Source organism: Corythoichthys intestinalis, chromosome 16, assembly GCF_030265065.1.
Source record: "Corythoichthys intestinalis isolate RoL2023-P3 chromosome 16, ASM3026506v1, whole genome shotgun sequence".
In the NCBI taxonomy this organism is placed as follows: Eukaryota; Metazoa; Chordata; class Actinopteri; order Syngnathiformes; family Syngnathidae; genus Corythoichthys; species Corythoichthys intestinalis.
Genome location: NC_080410.1, coordinates 14984084 through 14999683, shown reverse-complemented (window position 1 = coordinate 14999683; position 15600 = coordinate 14984084). Strand labels below are relative to the sequence as shown.

Sequence of the window (15600 nt, the reverse complement as noted above, 5' to 3'; positions counted from 1 at the left end):
TCGATGTGCAAAACTGATAGAAACATACCCCAAGCGACTTGCAGCTGTAATTGGAGCAAAAGGTGGCGCTACAAAGTATTAACGCAAGGGGGCTGAATAATATTGCACGCCCCACTTTTCAGTTTTTTATTTGTTAAAAAAGTTTAAATTATCCAATAAATTTTGTTCCACTTCACGATTGTGTCCCACTTGTTGTTGATTCTTGACAAAAATTTTTATATCTTTATGTTTGAAGCCTGAAATGTGGCGAAAGGTTGCAAGGTTCAAGGGGGCCGAATACTTTTGCAAGGCACTGTATGATTTCACGGGCCACACAAAACCCGACAGTTTGACGACCCTGACGTAGACGAACCTAATTCCAAAACAGCTCATATTCAAACCTTCACAATTTAACAATAAATGATAAGACGTGTACTTTTCAGAGACTTGTCTTACTTCTTACTCTCTTCTAATAATAAATGACTGTCAGTCAGGGTGGAGCAATTCCAACCCTAAGTCAACCCTCTTCTCTAATAATGCACACATTTTGTTTTTAACATCATATTGATGTTTCATTTGATGTTGCAAGATGCACATCTTTATTTTATTTTTTTTATGACAAAGGGCTTTTGTTCCCTACTCGGTCATCAGAGTCCATTCTGTACTTCCCTTCATTTCCATCTGTATTTCCACCAAGCCTCGTTGAGGTATGCTGCTATAGCTCGCTTCGAGAGCGAGATATACGAGGGCCTTTTCGAATTTCTTTCCTCTTCTCCTCCTTCCTTCTCCTCTTCTCTTCCTCCCGCAGGATCTTCTGGAAGGCCTCAGCCGTGTGGAGCACCTTAGACCATGAGAACAGATAAAATGTGATAGTTGTGTATTAGAAAATTAATTTTGTCCTCCAAACATTTAGTTCTGATCATTATTTCATTTAACTTTTAGAATGTGAAGACTTTGAAAGATGACTAGGAAAGTACTTTGACTGTACTTTTCTGGAGGACGAGGAGGGCATAAAATCTAAGCTTGAGAACGATAAACCGATACGACCGGATATCCAGTTTTACAGGTGAGAGATACAGCTGTATCGATAGTTAAGTTACCATTCGACAGTAATTAGCCATTAAATATTCAATGAACCGATATTAGAGATAGAAGTCTGCTATCGTGAGCACAAGAATCGGCTTCTAATGCCTCGCTCAATGCATTGCTTAATGAGATAATAATTTAGCTTTTACTTCACATGCTGCGCTTGTGTCATTCACCACACAGCGCACTTAGATTGAGACCGCACGCATCATATAATATGGACAAGCACAACTCACGGTCGTGGTTGCCTCAACTTTCCATGCATTTCGGCAGAACCGCTACTAGTCGCCGTCATTACCCGATCGTCACGGGCGTCATGACAACGTGAGAGCTAACAAAACCACTGTAACGCACGCTCCGTAGCATTTTCTTCACAGCCCAAAACGAAACTAGTAGTAGCAACGAAGCAACAAGCTAAAACAATGGAGAGTTTGAGCACCGACGCCAGCGACGTCCAGCGATTAATTTTCAACGCACCCAGGAAAACAAAAGTCGGACTTTGAAGTGAGGAAGGCAGCCAGATCTGTTCACACGGGACAGGGCTAGTGTGAAGTGTGGAGCGGTACAGAGATCGTTTTCGAGAGAGTTTTTAACCCTGAAAAAAAAAAAACACTACAATGGTGGAAAGGGCAGCACCACCCTCTGGAGATTTTTTCCCCCCCACGAAACGCAGTCTACTTAAACATGAACATGTGGATTAGTTGATCTTCCTCAAGAAAAAAATCTGCCCTTCAAAAAAGATATGGACAGTGATGAGGAGTAAAAAATGTGGAAACACAGGCATAAGTGAAAGACTTTGCTCTGTATAAAGTTATAGTAATGATTATTGACCTGTCTGCCTAAAATGCCATATTTTTATTCCCCCAATTATACCAGTGGTAAAGCATAATTTATTATTTATTTATAATAACATTGCAGGTTCAATTCTTTTTTTCTAGAGCTGAATATTTTTTGTTTGTAAGATGTTTAGGTTGAAAGTTTGCACTTAAATTACTTACCTCTTGTGTTCAAAACACCAGGAAATACAGTAATTGAATTACTGCACTTTATTGTTGTCTGTCACTGGAGTTTTATTATCAATCCCATCCAACAAATGACGATCATATAGTATGCCTTATTGTTTTTTTCATAAAAAAATAAAACATAACATTGGTATGAAATTTGTTGTTTAATTTTGCTATTAGAAATGTGGTCTTTTTTTTTTTATATGTTTAAAATACTGTACGAACACACACAGCAAATGTTTACTATCGTATCGTTTTCACTCTGTATCGAACCGTAGCGTTCTTAAACTGTATCGAGTCGTATCGAATCGCTCGGCCATAAAAATGTATCGTTTTTTTAATCGAATCGTAACCTGTGTATCTAGATACATATCAAATCAGCTTCATGCCAGAGATTCCCAACCCTAATAAAATCCTGCCACCAGTGTGATATTTCTCCGGCCGAAAGTAAGAGAAATTAATGGTAACTTTTTTAACCTACCCCCCCCCCCCCCCCCCCCAAAAAAAAAAAAACCCCGAAAAGCTTTATAGTATTTGCTATGAGGGAAAATAACACTATAATATGGTTCTTTATTTTAAAAAATGTAAGCGGTTCAGGTGATGAATGAATACAGTATATACAAATCAAATGAGTTCAATACTGAATGTCAGGGCCATTGTGCTATTGCTTACTTAAGCCACCTGGGGGCAGTATAACACACAGAAGGATGTACTGTACATTAGAGGTTGACACACATTTTTGCCTGGCAATACAATAGGCTGTACTTCTTATACACACAACAATTTAGTGTAGTTTGGGTAGTGATGGATGAGCATACATTTTTCAACCGATAATTTCCTCCTCCTTCCAGCCGACAACCGATAATGTCAAGCCAATAATTCTATTAAAAGATATATGTAAAATTTTAAAGTATACACAAGAGCAAATGTTACTGTGCAAAAATAGAATTTATTGCTACTTTTTCCACATCAAATGTGAATAAGTAGTAAACTCCAATATCTAAACAATGACAGATTGTATGACAATGTGTATAGGTAAGTTTTTGGCTACAATTACTTAACGAGTAAATACATAAGTTGCACAAAAATGCCTTTAAGTAAGCCAATCTTAACATATATAACATTACTACACTCCAAAAACACTCTTCCTTAAAATGAGTTAAATTCCCTTCTTTTCATTGTAAATCTATTGGAAATGGGTGAAATTATCTGCCAGTGCTTCAAGTACATTTCACTCAGATTTTTTTGAAATAAGAAAAATAGCTAGCTGAAAATAAGATTAACAGCCTTATTTTAAGCAATAAATTATTGTATCTTAAAAAAAACCAGCTTGTTTGTCAGAAATGTTCTTTGTTCAAGAATAGATACAGTTCAAAACGCTTTATAAGAACAAAGAATAATATTTACTTTAAGTGAGTGGAATAAAGTGACACATTCATCTGTTAACTAGTCTTTAAGACTCAAAACAAGATAAAATTATTTGACTAGATTTAAGAAAAATAATCTAATTAAGACGGTATAAATTTGCAGTGTACTGAATGCATTACTTGCCTCTGCTGTGGTAGTCAGGTAGTTTTGTGAGTGGAGTGTGGTTTGGTGCATGTATTGACATTATCATCTAACCACTGTGCCGTCATGTTAGGCATGCTTACTTGACTGGCATCACTTGTCCAAATGTCCTTGGTGAAACTAACGTGATGAGTAACGCACTAACGCACCCCTCAGTAATGGTAATTGCTTTGCAAAGATGAGAAAAGTAATTAATTAGATTACTCACTACAGAAAAAAATAATTCTGTTATACTCTAACGCAGTTATTAACAACACTGCCTTCCCATTATTAGCTTTAGCCTTCACGCTAGCGGCAACCTAGTATTTGTTCCACAAATCTTTGTGATGCAGCTTTAAATGGCTGATCAGGTTAGTGGTGTTGAATGAGGACGCTTTCTTTCCGCCTCGTGGAACTTCTGCAGGACTTGATTTGCATATGGCGAAAGTGTTATTTGTTTCACACATGGAAAGGTAAACTCACACTGGTGACGGGGGCCGCCATGATATCAACTGCTTCAGGCCTGTCGTGTGACGTGTCACTCATGGGACAGAGGCTTCAGAGAAAGGAGGGGTTGAGGTAGCGGTGCAGAATTGGACAAAACTGCGTTGACTGCGCACATTTGGAGACTAAATCAAGTATATAATTATCGGATTGCATTATCGGTTGAATTTTTTAAATTTTTTATCTGGATTATTTGTGTGATGTCATAATTGCCATTATCGGCCGATAATTATCGATAACTGATATTATTATGCACATATAAGTTTGAGACACTGAACCCTGATAGCACAGAACAATTGAAAACATTTTTGTGTGATTACCAAAGTTGGGTAACTTGCACTGAACAGAAAGGTACTCAGATTGAAGCCTAGTAATTGCCTTTCCATCAAAAAATGCATTAATAAATAAAAATTGTGCGGAAAAAAGTGAACGTTGTCCAGACAAGTGTGATTTTCAACCATTAACCTTTATCTCCGCTCTCTCTTCATTTAATTAATGTAACAGTGTTCTGAAAAGTCAGCCTTAATACACAAAATGGGAGTGTGCTGGGGAGGGGGTGCATTGACATTTTACTTACATCGTCTCTTTCTGTCCGATAAGGGTTGATGAAATCTGGAGATTTCTCTGTTATTCCCAGTTCCTGCGACATCTTCACAATCAGAAGATGTAGAGAAGAAAGTATTAATAAAATAGAAGAAATAATCAGAAAACGATACGCTAATGTTATTTAACTTTTTGGACGCCATTGGCAACAATAGCCATCCTGTCATTTAAACTGGGCGGAAAAGCTAATTGCTCATCATTTAATGCCATTGACACTCAAGTTGGATTGAACGTCTATCGCCATCATGGGCAGTGAATGATTTAATTTCGCAATGTGTTGAAGACGGGAAATTAAAAAGTGTATTAATACAGTAGTCTGTTTTTTTTTTTCCATGGTGTCTTCTTAAACTTGGCTTATTTCAGATAATTTTAGCATGGAAAGACACTTCCTTGACTCTTATTCCATTCTTTCTTAGAGAATAAGACTAGCACTCCAAGGAGGAACTTCTGCTAAAGTCAAATTACAAATCTGGAGCCACCTTTTATGAACAGCAATCGAAGCGACTTCGCTTATCATCAATGAGGCAAACTGTTTTTTGGCAAAACGCTTGACAATTTTGTTTGTTAGTGTTTATTTGTATTCTATATACTGTATTTGTATAATGCCCCAGTATTCGGGCTGTCAAAATTATCACGTTAACAGGCGGTAATTAATTTTCTAAATTAATCACGTTAAAATATTTGACGCATTTAACGCACATGCCCTGCTCAAACAGATTAAAATGACAGCACAGTGTCATGTTCACTTGTTACTTGTGTTTATTGGTGTTTTTTCGCCCTCTGCTGGCGCTTGGGTGCGACTGATTTTATGGGTTTCAGCACCATGAGCATTGTGTACTTATTGACATCAACAGTGGCGAGCTACTAGTTTATTTTTTGACTGAAAATTTTACAAATTTTATTAAAACGAAAACATTAAGAGGGGTTTTAAAATAAAATTTCTATAACTTGAACTAATATTTATCTTTTAAGAACTACAAGTCTTTCTATCCATGGATCGCTTTAACAGAATGTTTAATAAGGTTAATGCCATCTTGTTGATTTATTGTTATAATAAACAAATATAGTACTTATGTACAGTATGTTGAATTAATATATCTGTCTTTTCATTCCAACAACAATTTACAGAAAAATATGGCATATTTTATAGATGGTTTGAATTGCGATCAATTACGATTAATTAATTTTTAAGCTGTGATTAACTCGATTAAAAATTTTAATCGTTTGACAGCCCTACCCAGGGTAATATAAAATACTCCGAAAATTTGTCAGTTGGGTGAAATGACCCTAAAATGCACTAAAAACGACCTTTAGAAATTTAATATGACCTGAAATTTTCTGAGCGCAAACTTCTCAATATTCTAGTACTTATTGCAAAAGCTACTATTGCTGACCTTACCAGCGTGAGGACATGTTGGTGGGCTCCACCAGTGAAAACTCCAGTCTGATTACAAAAATTCAGTCCCCAGCGCAGCAGACCTCCCCAATCAGTGTTCCGGTCAAAGTAGTGGTGGACAATCCGTGGAAAGCGCAATGCCACATCGCCGAAAAATGCTGTATTTTCCACTACGTGGGAATAAGCTGTGGATTACAAAGGGGTTAATCAGGAGAAATAGCCGGGGCACTGCAAAAATGCTCAGAGTAAAGTGATAAATGAAAGGATGTGAATCCAATCTTTGCGCAGTAAAGGGAAAACACAGCGACAGCTTGCATAAATCAACCAGGATGGTGATATTTGGGCCGATGGCAGCCGCTCACTCTGATGGAGAAGAAAAAAAGGCAAGACTGACACAGGCAATGCTTTAAGAGCAATGCTTTGTTGTTTGAATCAAACATGTCAGAGTTGGTAAAGACTGAAGGGACTGTTTGAAAGAGACTGCGGAGCTGCTGCTTTAAAGTTATAAGGTAAAAATAAAACAGGAATCAGACCTTCTTTGACTTTATCATCCAGAGGGAATGGGTCGTCAGGCTGCATGTTGGCTGTGACAAGGATTTGTCTGGAGTCCTCCAAGACCTGAAGAAGAACATCACATGACGTTTACTTATTTTTTAACGATTTACTTTGAATTACATAAATGGCCTTCCTGAAAGTCTATTGCTCATAGTATTTAAGCTCTTCAGGCAAAGTGGACAGCAATTTAAAAGTTGACACTTAGGAGTGACTATTTTAGTTCATATTTTTTACACGAGCTTTAACCTTTTATCTAATAATACATTTTTAAATAAATACAATATCAATAATAGCTAAAATTACATTAAAATGAATAAAAACAGAAATGCACTCAGGTAACGGCCCCGAGAAACATTTAATTTAGTGCTGCAACGATTAATCGACTAACTTCGATTAGAAAGAAGATTCAAATTAAATTTTGCTGCTTTGAGTACTCGTTTTATTAAAGTGGTGTTGTAATGGTTTGTTTGAAAGTGTTTGTATTTAGTTTTACTGATTTGGGTGGATACACTGCCCTCTACCAGCAACAGTGAATAAGACATAACTCATTTCACATGGCTGAATCCAGCTGCTCCCAGTTAAGACCAACATAAGCTAAGTTTTTGTTTGAGCTAATGTTTTTTTAAATGCATTACGCATTTAGCTGTTGTTTTTGTGGGAATATGCGTGTGAACCAGGCCCGGAGTGACTAATCGGGAGCTTCTGGACGATTCCAGAAGGGCCGGCTGGCCAGATGGGCCGGTCCGGGTTTTATTAAAAAAAAAAAAAAAAAAATTACACTGTTATCATTTTTTGTTTGGTATTTATTTATGACAGTGTCACTGAGTATAACTTACATTCTGTTACCGCTGTCCCTGTGGGCAGTCTTAAAAAAAAAAAAAAAAAAACTATTATTTTTTTTCCCAGACTCATCCTCACGTGTGCAGACGAAAAATACAGCATGCAGCTCCGCCCCCTAATTGTAGTCTGTATTGAGCCAAATTAGCTGCTATCTCGGTGCTCGGATGGATAAAAAGAGCAAGGGTGGCGCTGAAAATTAAGAATTAAAAAGAGAAAAGCACTCGTGAAAGAATCGGCAAAATGCGCGAAAATAGCTAATTTTTTTCATGCAACGACCTTGCGGCCTCAAACTACAGAGGATTACAACGAAAGTGGTAAGGCCGGATGGCGAATAAAATGCAACTTGCACCGTGTGATACGACAATATGTAATTGTGGAAACTTTGGCTTCTTGTAGCACCTCACAAGGGATATGTAGCAGCAAGCATTAGCCATAATGAACACACCACAGGTGCAGAGCTGGAAGGTAGGATTGCCATGTCGTTCAGCGAGTGAACATTAGAATGAATATATTCAATTACGTGGCGTTTTTAAAGTGGAAATGGAAAATGGATAATAGTATCATTAGAAGTTGTTACAATGTGCAATACGTATTCTTTATTTTTCATATTGTTATGTTGCTATGTTTGTTTTATCTGTAAACACTCATTTTCTTAATATTTGATGTTGCAGAAAAGGTCTTATTTATTCATTTATTTTAGGGCTGTCAAAATTAATGCGTTAACGGGCGGTAATTAATTTTTTTAATGAATCACGTTAAAATATTTGACGCAATTAACGCACATGCCCTGCTCAGACAGATTTAAATGACAGTACAATGACATGCCCACTTGTTAATTGTGTTTTATGGAGTTTTGCCGCCCTCCGCTGGCGCTTGGGTGCGACTGATTTTATAGGCTTCAGCACCCATGAGCATTGTGTAAGTAATTATTGACATCAACAATGGCGGGCTACTAGTTTATTTTTTGATTGAAAATTTTACAAATTTTAATAAAACGAAAACATTAAGAGGGGTTTTAATATAAAATTTCTATAACTTGTACTAACATTTATCTTTTAAGAACTACAAGTCTTTCTATCCATGGATCGCTTTAACAGAATGTTAATAATGTTAATGCCATCTTGTTGATTTATTGTTATAATAAACAAATACAGTCCTTATGTACCTTATGTTGAATGTATATATCCATCTTGTGTCTTATCTTTCCATACCAACAATAATTTACAGAAAACTATGGCATATTTTATAGATGGTTTGAATTGCGATTAATTACGATTAATTTTCAAGCTGTAATTAACTCGATCAAAAATTTTAATCGTTTGACAGGCCTAATTTATTTTCCAAATGTATCATTTAATATAGTTTTTTTTTTAAATCCATTTTTAAATTTGTTCAAAATATGTTGTGTTGCACTTATTAAAATAAAGCCACCTCGTTAAACAACCATTACCTGCACTGAATTGGAATACACAGAATTACAGTACACGGCTTTAGAGAACACTGAACTTAACACGTCTATGCATAATGACATAATTTTAAATGAGTGGGCCGGTCTGAGGCATGAAATTCCAGGGCCGAAAATGAGTTCCACTCCGGCCCTGGTGTGAACTATTTGTTAAGAGCAATGTATATTAAAAAAAAAAATTTTTTTAAAACCTTTGCATTTTCAAGCATTTAAGCTAGCAGACTTTTGCTATGTAAGTTGGCCAATTGTTCTTTCGTTGTACTTAAATCCTCATTCATTATTTTTTATACCATTTGAGGCTGAGCCAAGGTATTTTAATTTTTTATTTTACTTATCCGATTACTCAATTATTTGAACTAACTATTTCATCGATTAATCGACTACTAAAATAATCGATGGCTGCAGCCCTACTCTAAAGTTTGGATATCCCGATCCGATCACATGATCGGAAATTGAGCTGATCAGGTCATTTTTCAGAGGATCGGAACCAGGTGAAAGGTTGGGTTTTTAATTTATACTATACAGTGGTAACTTGACATACAGTCGCATCGACATATGAGCCTTTCGACATCTGACATAAAATTTGACTCATCATTTGTCTTGACATATAACGACATGCTCAATATGTGACGATTTATGACAGCGTTGCAAGGTCATTGTTTTCCTGCAAGATGGACGCCCGGTGAATTTTCTTTTAAGAGAAAACAACATGGGACCCAAGAAGGGGTGAAAAAAGGTGACACTTACCGTTGAAATTAAAAAGGAAATGGTGGAAATATATGAGAGTGGTGTGCGAGTGAGTGAACTGGCTAGATAACGCAGCTTACCCGTCCACCCCCCCCCCCCCCCCTCCCTACTAACTACACATTTGCTGTCTCCTCCCTCCTAACTAAGCAATTTTTTGATACACCATTAACAGTGAATCTCATCAGATTGTGCAAGTGTCTGTGGTAAGTGGATGTACAAAGTAGTAAAGAACAGCTGACAATGCATTTTAGCTGGACGTTGACTAGTCCTTGGGAGACACAAAGATGCCAGGATATCTGTTCTCATGGGAAACGGTGGCTGACAACACAGCAAAACTCTAAGCCATAGTACAGCTAGATGCAGCTCACAAGCAGATGAATTAATATTCTAACAAAAGCTTGAAACCCTGCTGATGAATACAATTATTGGATTAGGAGCATTTGATTCTCTTCTGTCCTCAGTCTCTGCAAGGAGGTTAGCACTAAGACAGCAGCTGATATTACTTTTTAAAGCAGATGATAGCACGTGTCCAAATGGTTGACGCTGTGTTTTATGTGGCTGCTGCCATGTCATGTAATGTAATGGATGGAGAGAAAAACTAAAATGTTCTTGATGTAGAAAAAGGAAGCACAAGGAAAATACTGTGGTGATGCACAACAGTTCTCAAAAAACAATTACCCAAAACTGCCATTGAGAGCGACAGACATAAAATCCATTTCAATGGGGATGATTAACTTTGAATGATCATGTTTTGGTGCCATTGATGGCGATAGATGTCAAAGGCAACCAATGTTAATCTATGAAATTTAATTTAAGCCATTTTGGCTGTTTTCTTACTTTCAGTGCAATTTCTGGTAATTTGACTAAATTACTGTGTGGTCAGAGTAAAAAAAGCTCTTTTTTTAATAGCAACTCTGGTGTCTGTCGCCACTGAGTAAGAAGCTCGAGGCAGGAAGTAGGATCCTAATGTAACTATATAGTATTAGAGTTCTCCAGTATTTCAGCATAGCTGACACTAGTTTCCAATATATGCTTTTAAACCAAATAAATTGACATTAGTTCTTCTTTACTGATTTTTTTGGTCAAATTGCATGTTACTTTCAAAGCAACAGTCGCCTTCTGTACTAGAATTGATAACAGTTTAGCCCATCACGTATGTCTAATACTCAATAGCATACCGCACAAATGCTATTTTTAGACCGCAAGGCTGCATGACGTCACCATCATAAACCGGAAGGGGGTCAACATAGAAGCCCCCTCTCATACAACCCATGTTAGTACTGCTTGGTTTCTGTCGGTAATATTTTAAAAAAAGAACATGCCGAGTAAACACTGCTGCTATGGAACTTGTAGAAACGACTCTAGACTTTACGACTGTCCACATATGTTTTATTCATATGTTTCCCAAAGCCAAAAGCTCAGAGGAAAAAATGTGAACAATGGATCACCTTGTGCGAACATCCAAATGACCAGTTTAATGCCAGCAAGGTGAAGCCATTCACCTTCATATGCAGTAAACATTTTGTCGGGAGCCATGGTCCTACAGATCACAATGCAGATCCATTGCCTGCCACAGCCTGCCCTGAAGATTTAAGCCATTTTGATATTTGTACTTATTTTTAGCATGATGTTTTGCCGTACTACTTCTGTCTGACAATGAGTGACCTGATAAAAATTAAAAAGGTATCTGACTGCCACTGTTGTTACCTGTTCTGTTGTATAGAAACAACTTTAGTAAGGGGGAATTGTAAATAAATTAATAGAATTAGGATTTGTTATTAATGAAAAAATTAAAAGCGTTCGTTGGCTCTCACTGAGTAGCATTTGCGATCGCTACACAAAAATAGCAATATAAATTATCCCCAAGAACAGTCAGAGACAACCAGAAGATGTAATATATAAGAAAGACAGGGCATATGGTAGTAAAGGATAGCTTGTTTAAACAGGAGAATGTCATTGTCAGTGGCGTAAGGCGATACACACAAGGAAAAGGTGTCAAGGTGGATCAGGTCGGCTCTTTTTCCAGTCTTCTTCAGCCCTCAACACTCAAGCCATCTCTTTAACTGAACATTTGTATGTTCTTCCACATCTTTACCAGAGAATATGGCACCAGGGACATCATTTTCAGACAGAATTGGAAGGTTTAGCTCAATAAAGATCTTGCTCGTACATTACTAGCATGCGGAACAAACAGAAGTTTGAAAGTTGCTAACATCGTGAATATTAATGAGCAATGTTGACTTGTTACATGTGGTACAAAATAGATGTCTTTTATCTTAGATCCTTGGGATTTGTTATGTGCGCAGACCATTTTCCAGTCAGCGTGCAAAAAATAAATAAATAAATTAATGAAAACGAATGAATTATATACTCATTACATATAACTACTGTGTTACCAGAAAGAAATAGAATAAAAAAAGAAGTAAAAATATACAAGAATCAGAAGCCCGTCAAAATGCATCTTGAGAATTGTCATTGCATATGCGTGTGCTACGATTGCCTGTCTGTATGTGTAATGCTTTGGTCGCCCCCTAGTGGCTCTTTGGGGTAACTACTGTAAATATGATTTCATTGTGAATGATTCCTTTTAAGTATGGACATTTTGGCTTATTTCTATTTATAATACTTATATGGGACATTCATTTTCTATAACTTCCATTGTTCTCTTATTTTTCACAGAATAGTTATTTTATTTGGAAAACCTTGAAGTTGTTACATTTCTCATTATTAAAGCATCCAGTGGGGCATCACAATAAAATTAGCAATTACACGTTAAGTGCATGACCACATATAACGGAATCAGTTTGATATCACATTTGGATTTATTTTTTTTGAGTTGGAAAAAATCAGGATATCGGCTATAAAAGTCATTATCTATCGGACAACTCTAGAAAATATACTGTGCATATAGGATGATAGTTTGGTTTATCCGTAAAGATAACAGATCAATGATGAATGCAATAGTATGTAGCAGTCACACATTACCTTGAAGAGGCCTTTGAGCATGATGTCGATGATCTTATATTGCTGGTTAATATCATTCAGTTCAACTAGATTCTTAAGCGCGTTGAGCTGATCTTTCCTCTTGGTTTCAAACATACGCTTATCTGGCAAGAGGTGGTTAGGAGAGAAAACACTAGTGGTCAAAAGTAACAGTCAAATACATGGTTACTCAAGTGGATTGTTCAGGTATTCTACTTGACGTATTATATTTTTCTAATGACATCTAACTTTTAAACCAGTATATTTTAAAATAGATGTGTACTTTCTACCCATTTTGTCAAAACGGGCTTGTCACTTTGACCTCTTCTGATGACGGCATAAAAAAGACAAAGAGCCAACTGCAGGTTTAGGTATCGATTGAATGACAGATTGAGCTCTCTTTGACCTATAAGGCAGTGAAAAAACTATGGCAGTTACCCGGAGGAACGTGAAGCAGGGCGCATTAACGGATATGATACAACATACTCACAGGGGCAAGCTATTACTCATCCAGGCTTTGTTTTCTCAGTGCCACTGCAACAATGATTTGTGCCAGATACTGTACAATATGTCTTGTGGTAATGTAAAAAAAAAAAAAAAAAAAAAAAAAAAAAAAAAAAAAAATTAAATATATAAAAAAATATTTTTCCATTTCTATCAATGACTAATTTGGTATATTTTATTATTCAGTTCATAAAATTAACAGCACCAAGTGAACATGTGGTTTTGAGTTGCAGCGATACAAAATGTAAGTTTATCACTAGTAGACATCCAATCCATTTGAAGAGGGAGGGTTAGCAGCGAATGGTTCATCCGCTGCCAACCCTCCCTAAACCTTTGCAGTAGTTGTTTTCGGGTCAAAACCGACCCATTTTCAAGTTTGAGTATGTAAAAAGTACCAGTGATTTTTGCGGGCTCAGACCTGAAAACGGGCAATTTTGGCCTAAAAATAATACGAGGGTTAAAGGGAACCTGGGACTTAAAGAATTGTAGGCTCTAATAAGCCACAATTGTTCTCTTTTACTAAAATATGTTACTAGAAACACATAGAATATTGCCATTGAAGCGGTTTGCTTGTTAAGAGTCTTTATTGCTCGAATTGCTGTGTCCAGCTCTGTGAACTCTCGTGCGCGCTCTCTCTAATGAGCCGGAACGCGCGCGGCTCTTTATAAGGTCTGTCACGTGACTGACGCAGCCGGTAACGCGCTCGGCCAATCAGGCACACAATTACGGTGGGTGAATTATGTCCAACAAAGAGTCACCACACAGGTCCCCCCAGAATTCACCCACACAGGACGCCAGGCGCAACCCGAATCAACAGTACGGAACGGAAGGGTTGTGCGGCCAGGGCGTCTGTGGAAGACGACAGATCGGACAGTCAGGCGGCCGACCAGGATGCCAGATGCGGGACACCCAAGCAGAACAGTCTGGAGGACGCCCAGGATGCCAGGCGGTGGACGACGGAACGCGACGATCAGGCGGCCGTCCAGGACGCCAGACGCGGGACGTCCGAGCAGAACGGTCCGGAGGACGCCCAGGACGAGGAGCGCGCCATGCAGCACCGCCCAGGCAAGGCCGGAGAAGCGGACGCCGAGAGAGGCGGCACGCGTTGCTCAGCAGCGGACGAGGAAGAGGTCGAGACGTGCGATGAGCAGCACCACCCGGTCGAGGCTGCAGACGAGGGCGACGGGCGCGGCGGTCGGAATCGACCGGTCGAGGCCGGAGACGAGGGCACTCAGCGTGGCGGTCGGAGTTGCCCAGCCGTAGATAAGGGCGACTGGCGAGACGAACCAAGTCGACCGGTAGTAGCAGGTGCGGAGGAAACGCTGAAACCGGAGCGACGCGATCGTTGTCCAAAGGCGGTGGACGAGGAGAGACGTCGGGGGCGGCATTCGCAGGCGCTGGCCGATGTGCAACCTCAGAGACTTCCGGAGGCGCCGGCACAGCAGCAAGGCTAGCGGCGATGGCCAGCGGCGTAGGCTGAGGACTGACATCGGAGACTCCCGGAGGTGCTGGAGTGAGGTCAGCGGCGGCGGCGTCCAGCGGCGCCGGTAGAGGGGCGACCTCTGAGACTTCCAAAGGCGCAGGTGCTGGAGCGACGTCAGCAGCGGCCAGAGACGCAGGCACAGGAATGACGTGAGGAAGAGCAGGCGCAGTGTCGACGAGAAGACCAGGGCCGGACGGGACGCCGTCGAGTAGGCCCGAGGCGGACGGGGCGTCGTCGAGTAGGCCCGAGGCGGACGGGGCGTCGACGAGTAGGCCCGAGGCGGACGGGGCGTCGTCGAGTAGGCCCGAGGCGGACGGGGCGTCGTCGAGTAGGCCGCAGGCGGGCGCACCGTCGTCGAGTAGGCCGCAGGCGGGCGCACCGTCGTCGAGTAGGCCGCAGGCCGGCGCAATGGCGCCGCAGCCGGGAGAGCCAGGGACGGGCGCAGCGGCGTCGACGGAGAGCGGCGACGGAGCCGAGGCGAGCGCGAGCGGGGCCGGAGGTGAGACAGCAACGTCGGCGTCGTAAAGTGCCAGAGCAGAAGCGCGCAGCGGTGGCGTGGGTGCCGGGACAGAAGTACAGCTGCGAGGAACCGGGGCGGAAGTGCCGCCATCTTCAGCGGGTACTTCGGGCAGCAGGGCTCTAGAGGCGGGCACCCTGGGCGCCATTCAAGCCGATTTGGACGACGGGTCAAAAAGCCTGAGGAGGTGCGCCTTGAGCCCCGTATACTTGTCCCCCTTCGGCGGATAAACCACGAAGCGCTGCGCTTTAACCGCCGTCGAGAACCCGAGCGCGGCCACCACGTGGTAGAAGCGCATGGTGTCGTCGAAAACACCACGGAGGGCGAACGGCTCCTCCGCGTCAGCGAACCACGCGGCCGCGGAAGACTCGGTAAACATTGCTAGCT

General features: G+C 40.2%; 1 protein-coding gene across 3 annotated transcripts in view; it reads right to left on the bottom strand.

The window, feature by feature from the left end:
* Positions 1–221: 221 nt before the first annotated feature.
* LOC130904485 (coiled-coil domain-containing protein 134-like) overlaps positions 222–15600 on the bottom strand; it is a 33432-nt gene continuing 18053 nt past the window's right edge. For all 3 annotated transcript variants that reach the window (XM_057817267.1, XM_057817268.1, XM_057817269.1), the window contains 5 exons: positions 12713–12834; positions 6654–6738; positions 6124–6305; positions 4699–4770; positions 222–820 (listed from right to left, as the gene is read on the bottom strand). In XM_057817267.1, coding sequence (XP_057673250.1) covers positions 695–820; positions 4699–4770; positions 6124–6305; positions 6654–6738; positions 12713–12834 — 587 coding nt within the window. In that variant the 3' untranslated portion in view covers positions 222–694. The remainder of the gene's footprint in view (positions 821–4698; positions 4771–6123; positions 6306–6653; positions 6739–12712; positions 12835–15600) is intronic.